Raw genomic sequence first — 26879 nt, 5'->3', positions numbered from 1 at the left:
AGCATGCAAGCACGCAGCCACCAGAGAGAGCATCAGGTGTGTCGGACCCAGCGCCTGTCCCCTCACTGTCCCAGGTGTGTGAGGGGGAGGCTCAGTCTTTCAGCGTCTCTCGTGCAGGTGCAGGCGTCTGGACTTCCACCTACCCTGGAGGATGGCATCACCCCGTGTACCAGGTTTCCTCTCAGGAGGGAAAGTGGTTTCTGTGGCCACGGCAGCAGCAAACGGATTGGTGTACCTTCCACACCTTCTCTCCACTTACACACAACCGTGAAGACCTCGGACACCTTTCACTTTGAAATTACTGTTCTACAACTGCTCCCACACAGTGTGTCATGGCCTGCGTCCAAGTCAGATGGGGCTTTCTAACCTTAAGCATTTCCTGCCGTCCACACAGTGGTTCTGCCATAACTAAATGAACCATGGCCAGAATGCCCATGTACAGAGATGCCCACTTTTTGGCCACCACAGACAGCACTACAATGAACGGCTCTGTACAACAGATGAGAACTGGTGTTCTTACTTCCGCAAGGCTAAACTCCAGCCCTCAGAGAAGGACTGTGGAGTCACAGAGCATACACATTAGTTAATGTCAACATATCCCTCTAGATTATTTCCTCCCAAAGTTAATCTATATTTCCACCAGTAATTTTCATTGCTATGAGCAATGCGTAAGATAGCTCACTTCCCTACACTCTCCTCAGCATTGGATGTCACACACTGTTTTTCACCCATCAAATTAGAAAAATGAAAAAGATACAGAAAGAGTAAACTATAGCACTTCCCTACTGCAAGTGAGGTTGAGCACCTTTTCATGTCTTAATTTGCTTTCTGCACAACAGTTATGCTAATCTTAAATTCATGCCCTATATCAGGAATGTCTCACAAAGTCAATACTCTTAAGATGTCTTTGGCGGCAAGTGTGTGTGTATGTGTGTGTGTGTGAGTGAAATATATAAACATATGTACATTCATGCATATATATGCACACATATGCAAATGTGTGTGTATGTGAGACAATGTAGCAAAACATTTACACTTGATGGATCTAGGTTATGATATACATGTTCTCAGTCTTTCAACTTTTCTGGAAGGATGAACATTTTTCAAATAAATTGTGGGAGAAAGGTGGTCCCTCCAGTTGCAAATGTGTTATCTCTTGTGTCTCTGAGTTTTCTAAGGCTCAGATGCGTCACCTGATTTCATTGTCCATCACTGTCTGTGTCCCCTGATTTTTCAGCTTCTGGCCTTCAGGGCCCAGGATCCCTGAGGGTCTCAGCTGTTGGTGTTCACCTGCGTCTTCCAGTGCCACACACAAGCTAAATTCAAGTGGCGTCCAAAGCTTAGCCTGTCTTCTCCAGGAATCAGGCCCTTCTTTATGACTTGTTTAGGAGAGTTGGGCAAAGCTGAGACAAGTATGGGTTACAGCTGTTGAGCATAAGCTCCAAGGTGACAATCCAGTATGCTGGAGATTGTCCTGGTCTGGGCAAGGAAAACCCCTCTGGCCAGGGCAGACTGGGAGGATTGGGCCCTAACAACTGCCTGCTCAACCTCTGTTAAAGAAAAAATCATTCTATCACGTGTTAAAAATGGGAAGGAAATAACATGGGTGGACCTAGAGGGTATTATACAAAGTTAAATAAACCAGAGAGAGAACAGCAGACACAGCATCATTCCACTTATATGTGAAATCCTAAATTAAAAAATGGTAAGGAAGACTTTATTGAAGACTATTGCAATCGGGAAGAGAGATGGGGCTCAATGCCAAAGACGGTTGGGGGTTTGCCAACGGGCAGAGAGAGGGGCCAGAGACTGGGGCTGACTAGGAGGAGACCTCCAGGATGAGAGACTCCTGCTAAAATGACCTAACAGGATCCTTGCTGAGGGCGGTCCAACACCTAGACATCAGAAGGAGGGGAGGGGGACTCGGACACATATCAAGGGTTGGGGAATGACCTAGCAGGATGCTTGCTAAGACCGGCCAGGCCAGAGACAGGACTAGTCAGAAAGAGGGCCCCAGGTGCCAGGCTAAAGCTTGGCAGAGCTGAGTGTCTGTTGGCTCCACGTTGCTGAAAGAGCAGCCAATCAAAATTTGTAGCTGAGCAGGTGGCCTGGGAGTCCTTGCTGCCGTCCTAAAGCGGGGCAGTGGTTGCAGAGCGGGACAGACGGCTCCCGCCGTGCACAGAGCGGGCATACGGAGCTGGCCCCTGCTGCCCTGCTCCAAGTGCAACTCTGGTTGCACTAGAACGTCATTCATCACAACATGGTTAATCCGTTTTCCTTAAAACTTAACTATTTAGTCTACTAGGGTTATTGCATAGATGTCACTGAGGCCCCAAGTGCTGAGTGGCCCCCTCCAAGTTTTCTTGGCAGCCTGACAGCAGAGCCCAGAGGAGAACCAGGGTCGGCCTTGCACCAAAGCCACCAGATCTCACCATCTGGATAGAATGTTAGGAAGTGGTCCTCATGAACGTGTCAGTTAACCGAGGTGGGCATCAGATCTTTAAAGGGACGTTTATACATCTGGCTCTTCACATCTAGGGGAAGAGCCATTCAAAGAGAAGTTTTATGACTTGAGAATGACTTAAAACAAGGATTTTTACTTAATATGTCATGGGCTTCAAAAAAATGCTTTTACAGAAAAATCTACTTTTATTTCACTTTAAAAAGCTTAGTAGCTATTCTTCCAAAGCTGTCATTGTGGTAACTACCTGGACATTAACATGACTAAATCCAAATGGATGCAGGTAGGTAGCTTTAGATCAAACAGCCGTGTCAGCAGTGACAAATGGTGGGAGCCGCAGCAGACTGCAGTGTGATGCACCAGTTGGTTAAAATCAAACACACGGGGTTTGCTGGGTGCAGGGAGGGCTGGGACGCCGAGGCAGGGACGCCAAAGGCGGCGGCAGCCGTGACGTTCCAGCACAACACTGGGTCTGGGCTCCTCAACACAGACTACGGCGGGAAGCTGGTGCCTGAAGCTGGTGACGCTAAGCTGCATCTTCAGCTCTCAGGGAAGCTGCCATTTGGCTCATCTGCAGGATGGATGCCATCTTGACAATCAAACGGTAATTCTTCTTGGGTGACTCTGAGGGAGGGGCTGCGGTCCCCTGAAATACAGAGCTCACCTTGCCAGGACCACTTCCGGGATCTCAGTGCTAATGTTACATTGGAACATTAAATTTTTAAAAAGGGAAAATGACACGTTACAGTGGCAATCACTGCCAGTTGGCTAACTTAACTGTCATTCTCAACCCTCTCTGTCCCCTCCTTTCTCTACTATACAGGTCAGAAAACTAAATTTTAAATTCTCTAGCTTCGTTGGTAGCAAGCATAGACCATGTACAATTCTTGCCAATGAAATGGAGGTAGAAGACTACTGAGGAGGCGTGCTGGGGGGAGATGCACATTCTGATCCCTGGAGGCTGCCGGCAGAGCTGCGTGGAATGCTGCCCTCCTTTGTCACCTTTCTCTTTGTTCTTGTAAATGGCTGAGGTGCTCAGACGTGCAGCAGCCAACATGCAACCGTGAGGTGTCAAGCCAGCCTTCAGTGGACGGGCGACCGTAAAGACAGAGCTGAGCCCTTGATGACATTGCTAGGTCCCTGCTCTGACCCTAGACCACTGTCATGTCATTGCCCAGTTTGGAATCACTGGTCGTCAGGCGTTCTGTTACTTGCAGCCAACTGCTTTCTTGGTTCCCCTATGTTAACTTAAAAATGACTGAGAAATAGTATGTGAAACAATAGACGGTTCTCTTAGGCATATGGCATCATAATTTTTAAATTGTATTATTATAACCTGAAGCAGGTAAAATTTAATATTGCTAGGAAGAGTACAGTATATGACATTCTTAATACTTCTAAATAAATAGTTTCATAACAATCATGAGCTCTCCATCCTGCTGAATAGCTGTTGCTGAAGGGGGTAATTAATCTGAAAGAGACCAGTTTACACTGGAAGATACTCAGCTGCTCTTGCTGTTGAAGTTTGATGTACATAGTAATAAATATATATTATTTATAGAGAGAACATATAGTTGTATACAGAGTATAACATATCATAATGCATGCTGGCCACAAGTGTACAGCTCCGAGAAGTCACCAGGCAGATACACCCACTAGAACCTCACCCCTTCTAGTCACGGTCCCCCAGTGCCTGGCTAACTGCCTGATTTCTGCTCCTTTGAGTCATTTTTCTGTTATTAAGTTTATATAAGCAGAATCACATATTAAGTAGTATTCTGTGTCTTCTTTTGCTCAAAATCATGTCTTCTAGCCCCACCCACGCTGTTGCACACCCTGCTGTCCCTTTTGTGTGCTGTTCCACAGGGAATGTGCCAGTTTGTTCATCCGCGTGACCGTGGGAGGGCAGTTAGGCAATTTCCAGTTTTCCACTATTACAGAGATGCTGTCGGGGTTGCCGTGCGTGTCTTCCTGTTGGGCCGTGTCATCTGGCGGCGGAGCTGCTGCGATAGAGCTTGTGCACCTTCGGTTGTGGCGGACGCGGCCAAAGCCAGCCTGGTGGAGGGGCAGGGGTACAGCATGGCGGTTTTAACTTGCATTTCCTGACTACTGAGGTTGAGGACTTGGTCATATGTTTGTTAGCCATTTGGATATTTTTGTATATGAAGTGGCTGTGTGTTTTTACTTGATTAAAACTTATCTCTCTCTTTCCCCCTCCTTGCCTGCCTTTCTCTCTCTCCTTCCCTCCCTTCCTCTCTCTCTTTTGGAGCTTCATGGCTTTGGGATGGGGCTTGTCTTTTCTGGAACGAACCAGGCTCTCTCCCTGGGAGTCCCGTCTGGCCAATGCTGCCCAAGTTTTCTGTGTCTGCGTCTTCCGTGGAATCTTTACTGTGACTGACAGGTTCTCTTAGAATGCTGGTGTCTATTTTGGGACTCTGGGATGCGTAGCCTTAATTACTGAGAATACATCAGCAGTTGGTTCAGAACTATTATTCCCCATAGAACATTTTGGTTAAAGTTGTTAAAAGTTAGTTTTAGATACATCTGTACTGATTTCCGATAAAATATAATTTTGGTGAATCATACTTTTTATGCAAAGTATTTCCCCCCTTTTATAAGTAATTGCAGTGTAAAACTATTAGGGAAAACATGAAGCATTTGAAATTTAAAACTTTGAGACGTCATGTTCTAAATAGTAATGCTATCTCTTTTATTTACATAGATTTTCTTTTCTGGTCAAAGTAAATTAAATTTGTGACTACAAAGCAACTACGGAAGCTTCAAGGGTTTTACCTGTGAAAAGTGATTTTTGTAATGCTCATGTGAGCAGAAATACATTAGTTCTGTTGACTTTGGAGAATCTAAACCCAAAAACCTCAAAATATAATTCCTCAAATATTGTATGCACATCTGCACAGCCTATGTAGACATGTAAATACACTCAAAACAAGTCCAGCACTTAGCTACACCAGTAGGCCCTTCGCCTAAATGACTGAGCCTCACCATGGAGAAATCTCTTAAGTGCCATGGGTAGAATATAAGATCCTGCCCCACTTTCGTGGTTTCTCCTCATTTTAGCTGAGCATACCTGAACCCTGATCAATCCTATCACCGTTTACTAGGTGTCTCCTGTAACACAATCCAGAAAGTATTCTTAGCAAAATTCTGAACTTGAATCTGATCAAGCCTCTAGATTTGATTAATAATTTACAAGAAACACCTGAGACAGAGGAACATGTTAATGATACAATTCAAGATGCGTTCAGCTTAATCAACAGTGTGGGACTTTTCAACCTTGCTATTTAAAGTGTGATCAGTGGGCTAGCAGCATGTTCAGGGGAGGTGGCTAGAAATGCTAATTCTCAGGCCCACCCCGGACTGACCCAATCAAAATCTGTATTTTTAAAAGACCCCCAGGTGATATGCCTACACGATTAAGTTTGAGATGCACTGTTGCATAAGACAAATGACCAAGCTTCTTCAATAAAGGTAAGAATAAAAAGAGAGGAACAAGTTGGACTACAGAGGTACAGAGTAAAATACTTAAGGGACATATCAACCAAATATGATATGTGGACCCTGTTTAGATCTTGATTTCAACAACACAACTATTTAAAAGTTGCCACATTTGAACACTGCCTGGAGATTTGATAATAGTAAGGAATTACTGTTTCTCTTTTTAGGTGTGATAATGCACATGGTGACATTTTTTTAGAGCCCTTATCTTTGAGATAAATGTTAGAATAATTATGGATGTAATAATATGACAGGGTTTGTTTCAAACTACCTCAGCGAGTGTGTGGGGCTCAGGAGGCACAGGTGGAGATGGGGGAAGGTTGGTCATGAACTGGTTCACCTAAGTTGACTTATGGGTGGTGGGAGTTTGTTACAATAAACTCTATAATGTTATGTATGTTGGAAAGTTTCCCTGATAGAAACATTTTTAAAACTCAGAAATGCACTGTTAAAGGGAGTGTAGACATTGTTCTATACTCTGTGGAGGCTGGAACTGTCCTCTGTGAGAAAGAGAGGACACATGGAGAGCGCCACACGGGGGCCCCTACTTTGAACGGAACAGTGGGAGCCCAGAAGGGAAGTACTGGTGGTCAGAGGTGTGACTGACAACATTTATACAACTGGCCATAAGGACAGAGAGATCATCCAGGGCTTTGCCCCACAGGACCCCAGGTGGTGGCTGACCAGTCATGGGGATCCTAGGAATAAATACAAGGGCCACCTAATAAGGTGATCCTTGCATCAGGAAAAAGAGCCTGGGTCCGCTGGGCAGAGATTTGACTCAGATTGCCGAAGGGAGGTCTCAGAGCCCCTCATCCAGTTCCCAGATGCACACCTGCGCACAGACCTGGAGCCTCTTGCTGGAGAGCAGGCTATCCATGCTCTCTGCAGTGTGGAGACTGCAGACTCGCACTGCATGCGTATATGATGGGTATATGGTGAACCTCCCTTCAAGGGACCTGTGGCCCCTTGCCAGCTGCAGGACCAGCCAGACCCACAGGAAGTCCAGCTGTTGAGAAGCTCTTGTTGCACATGCTGCACTCCAGGGATCAGCTGGGATTTGAGCTGCAGCACTGATGGGCCACCTGGGCTCTCCACACTTCTGCCCCAGAATTTCCTTCACAACCATGGGGATAACTTAGCCTGCACCAGAAGCCTGCCCAGAGGAGGGGACGGGGGTCAAGCTGACAGCGGAGCATGTCTCAGCCAATGGGGCATCGGAGTCCATGGATGACTGCTTCACCTCTGTCACTCTGGGAGCCAACCCTGAAGGGCACACTCCATCCAGTCTCTAGGTGGGTGGAGCCCCAGCTGTCTGCAGAAGCCGGCTCCGGAGTGCTGTGTTCGGCTCCCCTTCCCTCCTGCACCCCCATTTATGCTTTCTGACAGCATCTTCTGAATCGCTGCAGGCATCCAAGTCCCTGCCTTAGCTTTGTTGGGGGCACCCACGTGAACAAGAACCTGTATCTGCACTAATGTGCATCTCTGGCTTTGGGCTAGTGAGCAACTTCATACAGCAGGAAAAAAAGTATCATGATTTTTCTTCTTCAGAAAATTTTCTACCCTCAGCTTTTGTGTTTTATGATCATTGAAGTATTGCATTTCGCACACCCCAGTCTACCAGCCAGAATGGGTGTTATGGGCGTTAGGTGTAAACTCTTAGCCCGAGGCCATCAGACCCTGGGTCAGTGAGCACGCAGACACAAGTGCGGTTTACTCTCCAGTATCTGGATGCTCAGTCGGAATCGAGACACAGAACAAGTTGCAGAATGTCCGCATCAACAACCTGATCCACGAAGTGAAACCAGGACAGAAAGGAAGAGCCATGCAACAGCCTCTGCCCCGCCTCAGGCCCCCGGCCCCGCCTCCTGCCCCGCCCCTGCCCCACCACCCTGGGGGATCACAGAGATAAGTGCAGTGAAGACGTGAACAATGCTGTCTGCAAGCTCTGGGCTTGGCCAATTCTCAAAAACCACTGTCTTTTTCTTTGCAGGAGAGGGCTACGTTAAAGAATGTGTTTCTCTGCGTGGATTTTCCTCAAATGTATACTCCACTGTTTGAGTTTCGGGGCCGCTTCCAAAAGCCAGATGGCTCTCGTAACTGAAAACAGATTTGACCTCACAAAATGACAGTCACTTACTGCTTTTCCACAACTACTCGACAGAAAATGCCCATTTCTAAAGTAGCTTTCTCAAATCTGCCCACCCAATGAAGCAGTTTTGCTGCCTGTACAGGCAGGAGGAAGGAGACGTGGGCTATTTCCCACCCTCTCCCGATGCGCTCTATTTCTCCGACTTTTATTCAGATACTGGAGGAATGCAGAAGGTGAAAAAGCAAACTGAGAATAAACTGTATTTTCTGTTCTAAGAGTAAAAGAGACTCACATGCCTCAACACCCTAAAGGAAGTAACCCTATTAAAAATGGGCAGAGGGTATGAACAGACACTTCTCCAAAGAAGAAATTCAGATGGCCAACAGACACATGAAAAGATGCTCCACATCACTAATCACCAGGGAAATGCAAATTAAAACCACAATGAGATATCACCTCACACCAGTAAGGATGGCCAACATAGAAAAGACTAGGAACAACAAATGCTGGCAAGGATGAAGGATGCAGAGAAAGGGGAACCCTCCTACACTGCTGGTGGGAATGTAAACTAGTTCAACCATTGTGGAAAGCAGTATGGAGGTGCCTCAAAACACTAAAAATAGAAATACCATTTGACCCAGGAATCCCACTCCTGGGAATTTACCCTAAGAATGCAGGATCCCAGATTCAAAAAGACATATGCACCCCTATGTTCATCACAGCACTATTTACAATAGCCAAGAAATGGAAGCAACCTAAGTGTCCATCAGTAGATGAATGGATAAAGAAGATGTGGTACATATACACAATGGAATATTATTCAGTCATAAGAAGAAAACAAATCCTACCATTTGCAACAACATGGATGGAGCTAGAGGGTGTTATGCTCAGTGAAATAAGCCAGGCGGAGAAAGACAAGTACCAAATGATTTCATTCATCTGTGGAGAATAAGAACAAAGCGAAAGCTGAAGGAACAAAACAGCAGCAAACTCACAGAACCCAAGAATGGACTAACAGTTACCAAAGGGAAAGGGATTGGAGAGAGTGGGTAGGAAGGGAGAGAGAAGGGTAATTACAATTCATACACATAATGTAGGGGGTGGGGGGCATGGGGAAGGTAGTATAGCACAGAAAAGACAAGTAGTGATTCTATAGCATTTTACTACACTGATGGACAGTGACTGTAATGGGGTATGTGGTGGGGACTTGACAATGGGGGGAATCTAGTAACCACAATGTTGCTCATGTAATTGTATATTAATGATACCAAAATTTTTAAAAAGAGTAAAAGATACTCATTCATTTGCAGGAATATTATGCATTCACCTGTTAGAGACCCCCCAGTATAATTTAATGCAATGACAACTTGAGTACTCATGTTTAACCCCTCATATCATAGGGAATTTCAAATCTGAAGCAAACAAGAACTATTCTACTACCACAAGATGTTTCAAAAAGTCTTATCTCAATTAATAATCTCATTTAATAATTGGATTTAGGCTAGTGAATAACGTCATCCAGCAGGGAAAAAAAAGTGTCATGATTTTTCTTCTCAAAAAAATGATCTATCCTAAGGTTTTTCTATTTTATGTGCATCTGAGTATTTGCATTTGCCAAGTACTGTGAAAGCTATCAACTGTGTTAGGGCCCATCTATCCCTGTACACTTCCTTCCATCCTTCCTTCAAGGAACTTAGGGTGAAGTGTTGCTCTTACACTGTGACCCATGGTTATTAGTACAATAAAGCATGCTGCTTGAGAGTACAGGCTGGAAGTCACACTCAAGGTCAAAGCCCATGTGATCTGGGGCAAGTTCCTTTGCCTCCAAGACTCAGTTTCCTCAATTATAAAATAGGGATAACAATTCCTTACAAAATACTTTGAAGTATGATCACACAGGGACACTAGTTTAGTGCTTGGTATATAATATAGAGTTTATCCAATAGGAATGACTTTTTAATGATTTGTTGATTTCATGAAAGTATGGTGGTTAGGGTAGGTAGGAAAAATCTTACCCATCAGATCCTTTCAAGTGGATAGAATAAAGTTATGTTCTGCATTTCCCATTTTTTTCCTCCCTTGCAAACTTGTAATTAAGAATCCTAACTAGTCAAGATCTTAACTAGTTAAATGAAATACATGCACACCTTCCCACTATAAGAATTATAAATAAAGCATTTTTCTATATGTCAATGACATAGCTTAATGACAAACTGCAAGTAACTTCAATAGATAATAGAAGGACGTGGGTAAGGGTGGCTAGAAGAACGTTTCAAGGAAATTTCCTCGGTAAACTTGTTCCACGCAGGAAACCGGGCTCTGGAAGACGCGGCAGCACCGCGGACAGCACCGAACTGCGCGCTCAGGCGGAGACGCGGCAGCACCGCGGACAGCGCCAGCGCCGCGCGCCGGGGCCCGGAGGCGGGGAGAGGCGACTCGTCAGCTGATGCCTCACGTAGGCTGGATCCCCAGTTGGATGAGGCGGGGGCCGGGGGGCGGGGGACGCCCGCGTTCGGGGTGAGGCTGGCGGGGACAGAACAGAAGGCAGGTCCCTGCCCGGCTCCCAGCGCGTAGCTGAGGCTGCAGCCCGCTGCCTGGAGAGGGGGGCTGGTGGGGAGGCCACGGAGGGACCACGGCGCTGACGCACCAGCCCTCGCCTGGCACCCGCACGCTCCGGGCCGCCCGGCTTCTCCCTAGACTGCTGTCCCCGCCGGGGGAAGAACCTGGGCATGTGACCGCTCAGGCGGGCGCTGGCTCCCAGCCGCAGCCCCGCGCCCTCCTCTCCGCCGCACCGCCTCCCACGGCTGCTCCCGGCGGGAGACTGGGGCCAGTTTCACACGCACTCCCGAAACGCCGCCACTGCCCGGAGGTTGCAAACATCCGGAGTGGCCCCCCCCTACGTCCTCCTGAACCCCCTTCTGCACGCACCCTGGGCCGGTCTCTGACCCAGGGATGGAGGCGCCCGAAAACCTAACCTACTTTACCCTCTCCAGCCCCGCCCCTTGGGAGACCAACCGCAGCCTCGGCGCGCGAGACCCGCGCCCCAGCCCGCCCCCGCTCTCCGTCTTCGGTGTGCTTGTTCTGACCTTGCTGGGCGTTCTGGTGGCAGCGACGTTCGCCTGGAACCTGCTGGTGCTGGCGACCATTCTCCGGGTGCGCACCTTCCACCGCGTTCCGCATAACCTGGTGGCGTCCATGGCCATCTCGGACGTGCTGGTGGCCGCCCTGGTCATGCCGCTAAGCCTGGTGCATGAGCTGTCTGGGCGCCGCTGGCAGCTGGGCCGGCGGCTGTGCCAGCTGTGGATCGCGTGCGACGTGCTCTGCTGCACGGCCAGCATCTGGAATGTGACGGCCATCGCGCTGGACCGCTACTGGTCCATCACCCGCCACCTGGAATACACGCTCCGCGCCCGCAAGCTCGTCTCCAACCTTATGATCGCGCTCACATGGGCACTCTCCGCGGTCATCTCCCTGGCGCCTCTGCTCTTCGGCTGGGGGGAGACCTACTCGGAGGGCAGAGAGGAGTGCCAGGTGAGCCGCGAGCCCTCCTACACCGTGTTCTCCACCGTGGGCGCCTTCTACCTGCCCCTCTGCGTGGTGCTCTTCGTGTACTGGAAGATCTACAAGGCCGCCAAGTTCCGCGTGGGCTCCAGGAAGCCTAACAGCGTCTCGCCGGAATCCGGAGCTGTGGAGGTGGGTGTTAGAGTGAGCCTTCCCTTGCATTGGTACAGCCTCTCTCCCCAGTACCCCTCCCTGCGAGAGTCTGTAGACGGTGGAACTGTTTTGTTTTGGGGGAGAGGAGAGAAGGGAGGGGGCAGGTGGGGAGAGCGGAGGGAAAGCACTGAGACTGCTCTGACAGGCTCAGCGGCACAGACTCGTAGTGTCCTGCACTTCCTCTGATGGATTGTTTCAAATATAAAAGGAGGGGTTTGGACCAAGTCTACAGGGTCCCACTTGGCTCTGCAATTCTGTAGATCTGTGACACCCTTACCAAGGCGGGAAGAGCTGGTGTTTGGGCCACACTAGATGAACTGTGGCTGCACTTGGAATGGGACGTTTGCACAGGAAGGAAGGGCCAGCTGGTAACGAACTTGGCAGGTAGACTGCCAGACATCAGGCAAAGCAGATTAGAATTTCAACCCAGTCTGTTTTTCATTGCAAATTAAAGCAACTAATATTGCAAAATACAGCACCTCCTGGATTACTGCATTCTGCACAGCGCCATCTCCTGATGCGAGATTGAAGTGTTTGCACCTGTCAGCCTGCGCCTACTGTCTGCTACCACCGCCTCAGGTGTTACTGTCTGGGTCCAGCCCCGCAGCTCCGTCAGCTGTGGTGCTGCTGAGGATGGCTCATTTGTCTCCCAGAATGGGGGTGAAGCTGCAGGAGGAAATGGGAAGTCTATGCAGACCCTGCACCAGCTCTTTACAAGCGGCATTTCATGTAAGACAACCACTTCAGCAGCTGTGAGGCGCCTTCCCCATCTCTCCACTGCACCTTCTTACTCTTTGTTAACTCTTAATAATCTGACCCTAGAATCCAAGATCTGGGGGTTATGTGGGGGATGAATCCATTGGATGTGGAGACTGCCCCCCCCAACTCATTGCCAAGGATGATACCTTGAACCTAGTTCACATATTTAAGATAGATCAAAAACCTACACCCCCATTTTCTGTTATTGGCTCTGGGACAAGAAAGTGAATTCAATGAAGCACACACCATGGGCTTGGTACAAGGGAAAAAGAATGCCACCAACATCATCTTTGTCCCTGAGGAGTTCAGTCTGATGAGGGGAGAGGCACCTCCCATGAGCTCTGAGATATGATCATGTTTTCCAGAGTAAGGAGTCAATTCCAGCCATAATCAGTCACTCAAGCTTAGGGGAGCCACAGGTGTAGAAGCGGAGAAGGGAGGCCAGCATTCTAGAAGAAAGAGGAAAACAGGGTCAGAGACTACCATGCAATTATCTACAACAATAGTCTCAGGTGGGGCTGATTCGGCCCCAGGGAACACTTGGAGCATCTGGAGACATCTCTGGTCATCAAGACTCACGGGAAGGGTGCTAACGGTGTCCAGTGGGTAGGGCGCAAGGGCACTGCTCAATATGGTGCAATGCACAGGAGAGCCTCCCACAGCCAAGAGTAACTCAAACCAAAGGTTAGGAGGGTCAAATTTGGGAAACTCTGACCTATTAGATTTCTGAATGGAGCAGAGTGCTGCTGAGTAAGAGCATCAGAGCCACCAAACTGCCTGGAGCTTCCACGTGAGCATCCACCCCAGGTCCGGGTCAGGAGCAAGAGGACCGGCCACCTTCAAGGGGCCTTGCTACACAGACCCTCTTCTGCCAGGATGCTTATGCAGGTACATGCATTTTACAGTCAAGGCCAAGCACAGCTTTAAAGGGAAAAGCAATCACAACACTGTCTCAGGGGGCTTATTGCAAAAAGATGAGGGCTCCCACTTTTCTGCTCTGTGGATTGCAGAGGCCAAGCCTTGTGACATCTTTGTGCTTTTATACACCCTTTTACACTGTCTTGTTTTCTGCCAGATATCTTATCAAAATGGAAGTTCCTTGGCTTTGCAAGGTCTCTAGATGATCCAGGTCTCTGCGTATAACAAGAGGCTGCCTCCATCCTCATGTGGTTGCTGTGAAGGGTTAATTATAAACCAAGTCTTCCAATTTCTCAATGGCAGCAGGTGTTAAAGTTTCTAAATACAGTTCTACCTCCTACTAGCTGTGCTAACTACAGAAATTCAACACATCTTCCCTGCTTCTTTATCTGCTAAGTTTTCTTTAAATATATACTAAAAGCCTAGCCTATGTCAGACTCTGGGATAGGAAATGGCCACACAAGCGACAGGCTTTGCCCTGGTCGAAGGGCGGTGAAACCAGTACAAAGGATCTGATATAACAAGACAAAGCTGAATGTATCGTGTACTAGAGAGCTGGAGAGCTATGCTGGCTGGCGCAGTCTCTGAGCAAAGCAGAAAACTCATCTTAAGTGGAATTTTTGGGAAGTGTGGAGTTTAAGGATTGGTGGACTTTCCACGGTCTCAGTGGCTGACCTCATCTGTGTGAGTAGGTTTGCTGATTCGTTGTTACTGCAACAGGAGTTTATTGGAGTGAGTCCATCCCTGGAGGCCTGTCTTTCAGAAATGAGAGACTGACACCAACAGGTCGGCTTGCAAAAGCTCGTCCTCTGAGATGAGTTGTCCCACATCGGTAAAGTGTAACTGGGTTCTGGGCTGTGGAATGCTCAGTCTTGCCAATAAGTTTGTGGGAACACTTAGTTCCCCGTCCCCTACTCTTGGTCCTCATTCACACGAAGCTTCAAGAGAGACCATCAAGGAGTTTTGAGATCTTTACCACAATTGCTGGTTCTTCTGAAAGGCAAAGTTTCATCTGTGATCTGAAGTTCAGATTGCCCACTGATCCACATGGTTTTAAATTACTTGTCAGGACAGTGTTGTGCAGAAGCATGTAAAGCGTTGACTAGCTTGGGGGCAAACAAGCATAACTAGAAATATAAGAAGGGACTGGAAAATCTTCCAAATTATGACCCAAGATTTTCATCAAGAATGCAAGTCTCAAATTTTCTCTGTCTGAGGTAGCTAGGTTCCTTTTCTTTTAGCTTAACAAATAAATAGTTTTACCTTACCTAGAGAGCAGCGTGGAGTGTCAGCAGCGGCCCAGGCACATCTAAGGTAATTCTATTACTCAGGACTCCTTGGGTTCAGGCATTTCACCTGGTTTGTTTCCCCCCAGAGCTTAGGTGTATAATCTACTGTCAGCCAATGCAGACATTATTTAATATGTTAACCTTTGTTTTTCTTAATGAAAACCTCAAGTTGTCTCACTCTTGTGGGTAGGGTCACTCTCCTCCAGAATCTTTCCCCTGAGAGAGTTTTGTCCCATTGGATTCTTTGTAAGATGATCTCGGCCATTGAGGGCACTACAGAGTCAGTCCTGGGAGTGACCTCACCAGCAGCCCACTGAGTGATCTCCCTCTGGGTCTGAATCGACATTAAAAAGCTTGATTTCAGTGTAGGTTAAAGAACCGGGGGCTGTACAAGAGACGTGATCGCGTTAGGGAAGTTGCAGGTATACTGTCTGCTTCATGAGGTCAGCGGCTTGTTCCTAGGTTCTTGGCTTAGCAGGCAACATCCACACCTCTGCTTCTGGACCTCTGAAGAACCTCAGTGCAGGACTGTTTCAGACAGCTCTAAGTCATTAAGTCATTCACACATGGTGTTCATTTTTAAACAATACCTGAAGAAGATGTTTCTACGGCAAGTTAAAGAAGTGAATGATTCAGAAAGCATGCCACTTATAAACCTTCTGTATTTTAGAGCATTTATATGCCCTAAAAAGGGTCATGTTTCAGTCATTGAATAATTTGGCTTCTGTTAAGAAATTGGACTATATGAGAGAGTGACCAGACTACTTATTGTATATCAAATCAGGTATTGTCCTTTTTTATATTTAGTTTAATGCCCACCAACAAACAACATTAAGTTGGAATTTGGTAGTAGAGTGTAGAAGTTCTGTTCGGAGCAAGGACACTTTTTCAATTATAGAAACACAATCATGAGATTTTCCTTCATTGGCTGAGGATTATACAGTTGCTGGATTGTGAGTGTTAAACCAGTGGGTGGTAATAGGAGAAAATGACAATGAATCATAATTAATCAATCAGTAGAAAAATGTTGGGGGTTTTGGTTAGCAATAGGGATATACTATGTATGCTAACATAAGTTTAAAGGCTTAACATATGTTCTGAAGATGTGTCGATCAATTTGATTGATGTGTGTAATGTCTCTGAGGCAAGGAGGCAAAGACGTCATTACTGAATTAAAGGGCGGGCTCAGCAGGCAATAGTTTTTGATAAGTGCCACGTTGTAGTGTTGATGCGCCTAGAATGTGGCCCAGCAGTTTCATATTTGTACAAAAAGGCAATTATGATAACCTAGGAAGAATCAATCTGGACTCTTAGGCATTCTACTCCAATTAATCTTTCTCCTTGTGATGTCTTTTGTCCCTAAGGACTTTAGGGCCATTGCTATTTCTTTAGTAATGTCTAAAATTATACACAGAATAGGTATTTCCATGTATAGATCATTTACAATCTGATCATGTATACAGGCTGCTGTACATTTCCTCCAGAGGCAGACCCTGCACATTAAATTTGTAGATGTCTTGCAGAAGCTAAAGAAGTATTCTGATAATGATCCTGAAATCTTAGTTACAAACTGGCAAACAGGATTGTTAACGATTTTCATTATTGGAATTTTTCCATTAAATAAAATTTACTTCCCCTCAGGCCTTTTAAAACTTACTGTATATTCACCAATTTCTGTTTCATTATTTTCTTTTATCATCCAGTTTGTAAAATCAACCATGTTTGTAAAGAAATTTCTTTTAACGTATTATAAGTCAAATTGTTTGTTTCCTTTTCAGACGTTAAAACTTTAAGCTGAAGGCTCTATTGCTCAAAATTGTGGAGATAATGGTATTGATAGTGGTCCCATATAAACAAGAAAGCTGTATTGCTGGTGCCTGTAATTATAGACTATTCCCTTGGAGGTTCAGAAGGACAGGGATGTTTGGGTGATAATATTTCCCTTGGAGTGACTTCACTGGACAGATTTTAGATAGTTGTCATTTGATTTTTAGCCAATATGGGACTTTGACTCTTCCAAGGGATTTTCTGCTGGCCATATTTACAAAGGTCATTATTTAGGCCCCCAAATCTTTGAAAATAGAGTACTTTTGGAAACTTTACCTAGAGAGCCATATCTGCATTGATTTCTAGCTTATTTGCTTTCTAATGATATCTGGATAGCCTCACAGAGGATATTTTCTAAATTGGCAATATCACATTTCAATTTATTTTTTATTAAATTTCTTAATTTAGGCTTAAGCCCATTTACAGGAAAATAGGACAAAACCCAAGCTTAGCTGTTGGGTTTAGGTTTATACCAGAATACTACTTGGAAGTTTTCATATTTGGTTTTTTATCTTTATTTAGTTTATAATTTTGTACCTTCAATCTTCCCTTAAAAGAAAGGCTTCTGAAATTGCTATACATAATGTATTTTATGTTTTTTTCATATTTTAAATGCTCAAAGCTGGGATTTGTTTTTCCCCATTTGAGGGGATTTTCTTTAACTAATTGGTACAGATCTGTAGTCCAGAACAATAAGATTTTGTTCCATACTCTCAAAAGTTCTTAATTCTGTAACAAGGTTTTTTCCCTTTTCCCTAAATTTTAGGAAAATTCTTATTCATAGCCCTTAAGTCTAGACCAGGGTTTTAGTTGAAATTCTATATATTTTACTTCTTCTCTGGCAATTTTACAACATGATTTTGTTTTACTTGAAAAAATCCTGAAGAAAGAATAGTTAATTTAGGAAATCAGGGTAAGCTGAATAGAAATAGGATATTCAAGGCCAGCAGTTCAGGAAGGTTACAAAGTCTTTGAGATTATTTTAGAGTTAGAATTGTGTTTAAGACCTTAGCATGCCAATCAAAGAAGCTGGCTGTTAACTGTTTGGTGTTTGTCTCCTATTTAACTTCTCTTAAATATGTTAATTTATTGATTTTTGACTTGTCAGAAGTTTCTCATTAAGTAAAAACATATATTTTGGCATGTGTCAAGAAAAATTCAAGAATTCGGATTATAGTACACTTTTAAAAAGGGGAATAGAAATTCTCAAAGGACGTATTTGAGACTTTGACTTAGACAAACCATGACACACAAGAAAGAGTCCACCACCGTCGGCCAGCAGTTTGTGCCTGGGACAGAGTGTCAGGGTCCCCAACCAGAGGCCAGGGAGGGGCCATACAGCCATCAGCCCAACCACCATTAAGCTGGCGTATCACCACACAAAGTGACATTCTTTCACAAATGGCAAGGCTGGGAGGGCCCTCGCATGAATTTCACAAAGGACCCAAAGCAAAGTTGATCGATTTCTTTTCACAAATTGGTCGTAAGTCAAACAGACCTCCAATCATTAGCCTTCAGGTCTGGCTGGGAACGGATTAGAAGCTTATTAAGCCAGTGCTTTACAGGGCACTTCTTTTTGCATTAACTAGGAAAAAAGGCTTTTCAGGACAAAAACAATTCTATGAAACAAGACTTTGCGCATATAAAGAACAGCAAAAGCAAAGCAAGTAGCAGCAGATAAGTAGGTTAACAGCATAAAAATATTTGCCAACTGGTACGTCTGAGATCAAGAGCTCTAATAACCTTACACAAAGATCTGAGCCAATTACCAAACGGTACACCTCTCAGTCAAGTCGAGTTCCCTGATGCAGAGAGCTGAGCCTAAGCACCTCATACAGAGACAATTTTGGTTACAAATCCTAGAATGTGAAAATACATAGAGCGAGAAGAGCTCCGTGCAGCTCGTTGGAACCCAGCTGGCTGCTGAGACCGATGCGCTTGGCTGCAGATCCAACCGGAGTCTGGGGCTTGGTGGATGTACCTGTGGCCCAAGCGTCCTGTGGAGGGTCTTCAAAGTGACCTCTGGACTCTCCAGAACTGTCCAACAGCAAGACCACCACCACCTAGTGTCTGAAATGGAAGGACAAAGCCAATCTTTCTGCTCATGTTAGTAGGAGAAACCTCTACTTGTCAGTCACCGTCTCCCTGAGCAGAGGAGAAAGCGCTGATCATTTTGGGGAGTAGAGACAGCGTGGAGTTCAGGACACAGGGTGCCCAGAGGCACAGTGTGCTGACACCTTCCACAGAGTGGGGTCGCTCTGGGAGATGATCGGTGCTCGGAGGCGCACTGATGCCCTAACCAGCCGCCGTTCAGAAGAGGGGCCTGACGCCAACTGGTTGGTTTATTCACGGAAGTGTATGTTCACAGAACTTCATTGTCCTTGATTAACTGAAGAGGGTTAATAAGCAACGGGGCTCCTTGTTACCATAGCTATGGAACAACAGGCCCTTTCCTAAGTTTTCAGGAAGGTCTTTATTCCCTGCCCTCCCCTTTATTCTCCCTTGGTGTGTAAGACCATTTCTACCTTGAACACCTGATCCATCCATCCATCTCCCATTCTGACAGTGTCCTGGTCCAACCTGCATATCAGCTGAAACCATACTTCCAAGGTAAGATCTCCATCCCTTAATTTCAACACCCTCTTCTGGAAGGTAAGCTATTGATGGTCTGTGATATCCACAGGGAGGTGAAGAAGAAATAGAAGAACATATTAGATTTATGATAAACAGTAAGTAGTTGCTTGGCACATAACCATTTGGCAAGAATGTGAAGTCTAAAATATGGATACATGTCCCCAAAAGAACTCACTTTTTTGGAGAGAGGAAGCTAATTGTTCATTTAGAAATTTTGTATACATAAACCTTAATTGTGAGGTATGTGCTCTAAATGATAGCATTAACAAAGATTACCAGGAAAAGTCTAATTTAGCTTGAATTTTTTATGCCTTTTTTGAAACCTACTAGTTCTTTTACTGTGAATCTACTAATAAACAAGTTGAGTGATTGATAGAGTAATTCATAGAGCACTACAGGACTTTATAAAGTACTTGACTGCAACCACTGATTAGCAGAGAGCAAGGAGCTCAGGGGCCTGGAAGTCAGAAGGCCACAGGGCGGGAACCCAACTCTACTTACAGTTTGAAGACACTCAATGCCGGAAACTCCCCAAACTGCAAAGATCCTCCGCAGAGCTGAAGTCTCTGCCTTGGGAACCTTCTTTAAATCAGCAACACCCTTTCTTCTGTCAGTGATCTGGTGTTGAATGCCAACATTTCACGACAAGGTCATGAAAAATGTACATTCTGAGAAGCACAGAGCTCTATGACCAAACCATAAAAATTCCTGACTCAAAGCAAACCACAAAAAGAAAGTATTCAGAAAAATAAAAACATCTAATTTGAATTCAAAGTAGAATCCTAAGGAGTCTTGGAAGAGGAGCCCATGGAACATAAAGAGAATTGTTAAAATGTGGATTTTGAACTTTTGTGGAAAGGGCCTTATGGATGCAGGCTCCCACCTGCTGTGCTCGGTAGGTGAATATAATGCCCCTGAGGGAACATAAAGTTGAAACACCTGTTGACGTGGAGAAACTGTTGTAAAGACAAACTTTAAAACTGTAAAATAATGGGAAATCTTTAAGGCTATACTTTACTCAACATTAGAACTACCACACAGTGGAAATGTGTGTGATGAATATAGTACTATTGAACATATATCACAAATGGGAATAGCTCATCCTTCATAAGAACCTAGGTGTAACTCCAGGGGTAAATATGTTCCCAATCCAGGAAAATTACCTTCGAAGTTGAAATCAGTCAAAGGGAGAAATAAAGTGGGAGAAACTTGTTTATTGTCTACAAGCAGTTGTCCACTTTTCCTCACCTGTGTCTCGCATGACCCAGCTGCAAAAGGGACCCCACCCAGTGTCTCTGGTCCAGATATGCCCCTGTTCCCCCTTGTAATCACCTATTGATATGGAGATAGACTACTTCTCTCCCCCCACCTTGGAAACACCTGTTGATATGGAGATGCACTAAGGCCAGGCTAGAGATTCTGGAAATACTACAATTTTATCTACACTAGGTAAATTTAAATTATACTGGGAGAATCCAGGGTTGTATAGTACAACCACCCAAGACCCTTGCAAGCAGGTCTGCACTAAAGGGGCTTAACATTGCTTTACAGGGACCTTGATTTGAAGGGATGGGTTTCTATGAAACTGCTTTATAATATTCGGGCTCCCTTTCTTAATACTAATTCTTATAAAGTTTCTCCCACTTTATTATACAAATATTCAGCTCCCGTCTTAGCCATGGCAATCAGATAACACAAAGAAATAAAAGGAATCCAGATTGGCAAGGAAGAAGTCAAACCGTCCCTGTTTGCAGATGACATGATATTGTACATTAAAAACCCTAAAGAATCCACTCCCAAACTACTAGATCTAATATCTGAATTCAGCAAAGTTGTGGGATACAAAATTAATATACAGAAATCTGTTGCATTCCTATACACTAATGATGAACTAGCAGAAAGAAAAATCAGGAAAACAATTACATTCACAATTGCATCAAGAAGAATAAAATACCTAGGAATAAAACTAACCAAGGAAGTGAAAGACCTATACCCTGAAAACTACAAGACACTCTTAAGAGAATTTAAGAGGACACCGGTAAATGAAAATTCATCCCATGCTCTGGGCTAGGAAGAATTAATATTGTCAAAATGCTCATCCTGCCTAAAGCAATCTACAGATTCAAGGCAATCCCTATCAAAATACCAACAGCATTCTTCAATGAACTAGAGCAAATAGTTCTAAAATTCATATGAAACAACAAAAGACCCCGAATAGCCAAAGCAATCCTGAGAAGGAAGAATAAAGCACAGGGAATTACACTCCCTGACTTCAAGCTCTACTACAAAGCCACAGTAATCAAGTCAATTTGCTACTGGCACAAGAACAGACCCATAGACCAGTGGAACAGAATAGAGTCCAGATATAAACCCAAGCATATATGGTCAATTAATATATGAAAAAGGAGCCATGGACATACAATGGGGAAATGACAGCCTCTTCAACAGCTGATGTTGGCAAAACTGGGCAGCTACATGTAAGAGAATGAAACTGGGTTACTGTCTAACCCCATACACAAAAATAAATTCAAAATGGATCAAAGACCTGAATGTAAGTCATGAAACCATAAAACTCTTAGAAAAAAATATAGGCAAAAATCTCTTGGACATAAACATGAGCAACCTCTTCATGAATGTATCTCTCCGGGCAAGGGAAATAAAGGAAAAATGAACAAGTGGGACTATATCAACATAAAAAGCTTCTATACAGCAAAGGATACCATCAGTAGGACAAAAAGACATCCTACAGTATGGGAGAATATATTCATAAATGACATATCTGATAAGGGGTTGACATCAAAATTATATAAAGAGATCACACACCTCAACAAACAAAAAGCAAATAATCCAATAAAAAAATGGGCAGAGGAGCTGAACAGACAGTTCTCCAAAGAAGAAATCTAGATGGCCAACAGACACATGAAAAGATGCTCCACATCGCTAATCATCAGAGAAATGCAAATCAAAACCACAATGAGATATCACCTCACACCAGTCAGGATGGCCACCATCCAAAAGACAAACAACAACAAATGTTGGCGAGGTTGCAGAGAAAGGGGAACCCTCCTACACTGCTGGTGGGAATGCAAATTAGTTCAACCATTGTGGAAAGCAGTATGGAGGTTCCTCAGAAAACTAAAAATAGAAATACCATTTGACCCAGGAATCCCACTCCTAGGAATTTACCATAAGAATGCAGCAGCCCAGTTTGAAAAAGACATATGCACCCCTATGTTTATCACAGCACTATTTACAATAGCCAAAATATGGAAGCAACCTAAGTGTCCATCAGTAGATGAATGGATAAAGAAGAGGTGGTACATATACACAATGGAATATTATTCAGCCATAAGAGGAAAACAGATCCTACCATTTGCAACAACATGGATGGAGCTAGAGGGTATTATGCTCAGTGAAATAAGCCAGGTGGAGAAAGACAAGTACCAAATGATTTCACTCATCTGTGGAGTATAAGAGCAAAGAAGAAACTGAAGGAACAAAACAGCAGCAGAATCACAGAACCCAAGAAAGGACTAACAGTTTCCAAAGGGAAAGGGACTGGGGAGGATGGGTGGGAAGGCAGGGATAAGGGGGAAAATGGGGGCATTACGATTTGCACACATAATGTAGCGGGTGGGGGGCGGACACGGGGAAGGCAGTATATACAGAGAAGACAAGTAATGACTCTATAGCGTCTTCCCACGCTGATAGACAGTGAATCTAATGGAGTATGTGGGGGGGGGGAACTTAATAATAGGGGGAGTCTAGTAATCATAAGGTTGTTCAAGTAATTGTACACTAACGATATCAAAAAAACAAAAGCAACAATAACAACAACAAAGAAATATCCTGCATTTAGATGTAGACCATACAGCTGAATAACGAAACAGCAGTGTGACCCTGCACCTCAGATGAACAAGGAGTCATTCACGGTGGGCTACATTGTGATGGTGGCCCTGTTGGACGGAGGTCAGGACAGGCCCTGAGTGCATGGGCAGAGTCTCAAAAGGTCCAGCCATTCTCCACCTCAATCTCCTGGAAATACGGTGGCTTCCCAGAATGAAACCTTATAACTTTTTCTAGTACACAATAGAAAACTCCCACAAATAGAATGTGCAACGCGGGGGGGTATATCTCATCCTTTAGAGAAGGTTGTTCTTACACTGGGGTTCATTGCATCTTGCAGCTGAAATTGAGTATGTCAAGGACTCAGAATGGCTTCTGGAGTCACTCCGAAGAGGCTGCTGACCATGGGAAAGACTGGACAGTGAGGATGGGTGGCCAGCTGGTTCCCAAGAGTGCGCTACATCTCAAAAGCCAGAATATCTAGTTGTGTTTTGCGTATTTATTTCTACTGTTATCCCAGAGCGTTTTATAAAGTCTGGTGTAGATGGTTTCCCTTTGTACCCGCTGTGCTACAGAGAATCAAGGATCAGTCAGAGAGAGTCACGCCCCTCAGTGGCCAGTGTTGAACAAGTGCTGAGAGGAAGGAGAATTTCCGGGCTGCTTAGGAGTCAGGACCAGAATTCTCCTTCCACCGCCATCTTTGGAAAACATAGTTTCCCTGATGCTGTTTTGGGCTTGAGTTTTATTAAGGAAATTGGTAGGTTTCCCTGTTTTCTTTATGCTGAGAAATGAAGCGAAATGAATTCCCTGCAATGCACTCCCAGATCTGCACTGATAAAGTAAGAAAGGTCGGCGCTCCATCTGGGAGTGAGATTGGGGACAGAAGGGATTTTTCACTTCTTATTTTATGTTTTTTTAAGAGTTGCAGTAATATGGACTATGTTGTAATATTTACAATGTTTTTGACTGCGCAATAATTGGCATGTCGCTGTTTTTCAGGTGAATTGACAGGAAGGCCATCACACGAATTTAGTAATTCACACGTCAACTAACATTGCCTTAACCATAGTGTTCCTGCTCACACCTCAGGTACTCTTTATGAGATGAGTCAGCTCCTCTCGGCTCTGACTTATAAATATGACCGCAAACTGGTTAACTGGCTTAGGTTGATGAGACAGATCTAACCCAGCTGATGGCCTAAAAGGCGGTGCGTGTCTTGAGAGCAGTTTGTCAGATGCACTGGGGTCACAGAACCCCAGTGCTGGGAACAGGATTTCCCGTCAACATAGTCTCCCCTACCCTCCATTGATGACCGATGGGAATTCCAATAGGACCAATTGATTTGCTAATTCAGTGAATTCACCCACTGTGATTTCTTCCTGTTTAGGCCGCCTCATCACCAGACACTCCTTATTTCAGTCCCCTAAGATCTAAAAAAAGGGACCAGAATGGAGGGAAGAGCTTCCTTTCCTGGAATCCCACTTCCTTAAAAAAGGGACCTGAACATGGAGGGCCCAGCTTTGTGGGAACCTGCCCTACAGAGATCATGGGAACATCTACGAGTCTCTGTTTCCCACAGATGTAGAGGGAGGGGGAGGAACACAGATAAACCCAGAGATAGATAAACATCCTAGTGATGAACTGTGGAAAACAGCAGAGTACCTTTCAGAAGTACAACTCCAGAAGAAAAGTTCTAGAAAATTCTAACATTTTAGAGGGAGTCACATGCACACAGAAAGTTACAAAGGTTGGACACTCTGGCCCTAAGTGTACAAGGCTTTGATGAGCCTTCAGCACACACTGGATTACTCGTGTGCTTTGTTACTGAAGTGTTACTGCATGACATGTTTATGTTTTCCCCTGTTGGACAGACAGAGATAGGGAATCCATCTTTGACACATTCATTATGGACACGACCCTTTTCCTTCCATTTCTAAGACATAAACAGAGACTCGAGCTTTGTCACATTTTCATAGCTGAGGTTGAGCCACCCAGGCTGCCAGATTCCCACCCCTGAACATCCAGGACTCGCTCCTGAAGTGCAAGAGGCAGGCACTGGCGTCCGGGCTCTGCCTACCCACATGTGGCATGTGGCAGGCAGGCAGGCAGGAAGAGGCGGCTCTTCATGAAGCTTCTGCTTATCTTTTCCAGGTGGAGGCCGCTGCTCAGCAGCCCCAGATGGTGTTCACTGTCCGCCACACCACTGTCACCTTCCAGACAGAAGGGGACACGTGGAGGGAACAGAAAGATCAGAAAGCCGCCCTGATGGTGGGTATCCTCATCGGGGTGTTTGTCCTCTGCTGGATCCCCTTCTTCACCACAGAGCTCATCAGCCCACTCTGCTCCTGTGACCTCCCCGCCCTCTGGAAGGGCATCTTCCTCTGGCTCGGCTACTCCAACTCCTTCTTCAACCCCCTGATCTACACAGCGTTCAACAAGAGCTACAACGGTGCCTTCAAGAACTTCTTTTCTAGGCAACACTGAGCATGAGACGCAGGGACAAAAGGGAGTTACTCCCGTAACTCCGTGAAATTTCCAACCTCATCTATCTATTCCCCACCCCCACCCAGCACCACGTGGGAGAGGCAGATCCTTAAAGGTCTCCAGGCCGGTGCTCAGAACGGAACCTCGCTTCCGCACTCCTGAGGAGGGACATGCGTCTTCACAGGCAGTGCTGGTGACCTTATTTATCTAATTTACCTACTATTCCTCACTCCTATCCCAAAGTCCACTCCTAACAGCCACGGACTTTTTCTGCAAAATGCCCTCTTCTCTCCAAAATCCTCTCCGGCATGGTATTGTCCAGTCCCAGAGAAGTCAAACAATACGCACCAGTGGAGAATGAACAGAAAACAATGAACAAAGGTCACAACAGGGACATCTTGGGGATAGGAAACCATAATTCCAAGCTTTCTGGAATAGTCCCCATTTCAACTATTCTGGTAATTCCTTCAAATGGTCCTGGTAGGTATATCCTAATACTTATTGTATAAGTCCCAAATTTGTCCGCAAAAATATTGTCTCTAAACAACCACATCAGCAAGTCCAGTAAAAACTGGCCTTAAAGTTTTGTTTGTGGTAACCACAGACACATGCAACTATGGAGGAGGCAAATGCCCAGCTGGCCGGCTTATTCTAAAAGGGAGCCCGTCAAGTCGGAGCAGGAGCCAAAAGTCAAGTCAAATACCTCCTTCTGTTCTGAAGCAACTGTTCACAAATAGAAAAACCTACTCGCTTCGTAGAATCTGTTCAATTTGCTTATTTGTTCTGGGTTTCATTTGTTTGGAACTTATTCAAATGTTGCTGGACAAAGAACTTTATCCTTGGATCATGGGAGTAGAGGAAAACAGCTGGCACGCAGGTGGTGACCTCTTAAATATTGCTGCATAATCGAGGGCGATGCAGGAACATTCACCAAACACATGCCCTTTGAAGAGATAGTTGATTAATTGCTATTCTTTTATTGGTATGTGAATGTTTGCTCTGAGGCCAGTGCTAGTAACTAATGAGAAAGGCAGAATATGGCAAATGTGGTCTCAGTCATGGGCAAGCTGGCACATCTGTGTCACTGGTGAGCCAGGACCAATTAAGGGAGGATGTGGTGTTTATAAAATCATAGGAAACCCAAGTCATTACATAAAATTTTGGAAAGATCTTAGACAATAAAACTGCCTGTGATCTGCTCTGTCCCTGATTTTTTTTGAGTGCATGAATTAAAAAATTACATATCCTAATAATCTTTGAATTATTATAATACATATAATTATACATATGCATACTTTATATATAATAAATTGAATCAACTAAGATTTCAAAAATAGGA

At 44.9% G+C, this 26879-nt stretch overlaps 1 protein-coding gene and 1 long non-coding RNA gene across 2 annotated transcripts in view; one reads left to right on the top strand and one right to left on the bottom strand.

Moving 5' to 3' along the window:
- The window catches only part of LOC140849821 (uncharacterized), a 17151-nt gene extending 5858 nt beyond the window's left edge, over positions 1–11293 (bottom strand). Inside the window, exon 1 of the long non-coding RNA XR_012132031.1 lies at positions 11156–11293. This is a non-coding gene — a long non-coding RNA (uncharacterized lncRNA). The remainder of the gene's footprint in view (positions 1–11155) is intronic.
- On the top strand, positions 10331–26879 carry HTR5A (5-hydroxytryptamine receptor 5A). Its single transcript, XM_017653721.3, has 2 exons — positions 10331–11762; positions 25208–26879. Exons 1-2 carry the CDS (start codon positions 11022–11024, stop codon positions 25538–25540), a joined length of 1074 nt encoding a protein of 357 aa, XP_017509210.1. The 5' UTR covers positions 10331–11021; the 3' UTR covers positions 25541–26879.

The sequence above is a fragment of the Manis javanica genome, chromosome 6, assembly GCF_040802235.1.
Source record: "Manis javanica isolate MJ-LG chromosome 6, MJ_LKY, whole genome shotgun sequence".
In the NCBI taxonomy this organism is placed as follows: Eukaryota; Metazoa; Chordata; class Mammalia; order Pholidota; family Manidae; genus Manis; species Manis javanica.
The sequence above is the reverse complement of the archived record's forward strand: the minus strand, read 5'-3'. Positions and strand labels throughout refer to the sequence as shown.

Bases quoted from the DNA above. Each gene is read 5' to 3' on its own strand.
- HTR5A (XM_017653721.3), top strand. From the start codon at position 11,022: ATGGAGGCGCCCGAAAACCTAACCTACTTTACCCTCTCCAGCCCCGCC. The intron at 11,763-25,207 runs GTGGGTGTTAGA...TATCTTTTCCAG, and splicing joins CGGAATCCGGAGCTGTGGAG to GTGGAGGCCGCTGCTCAGCA.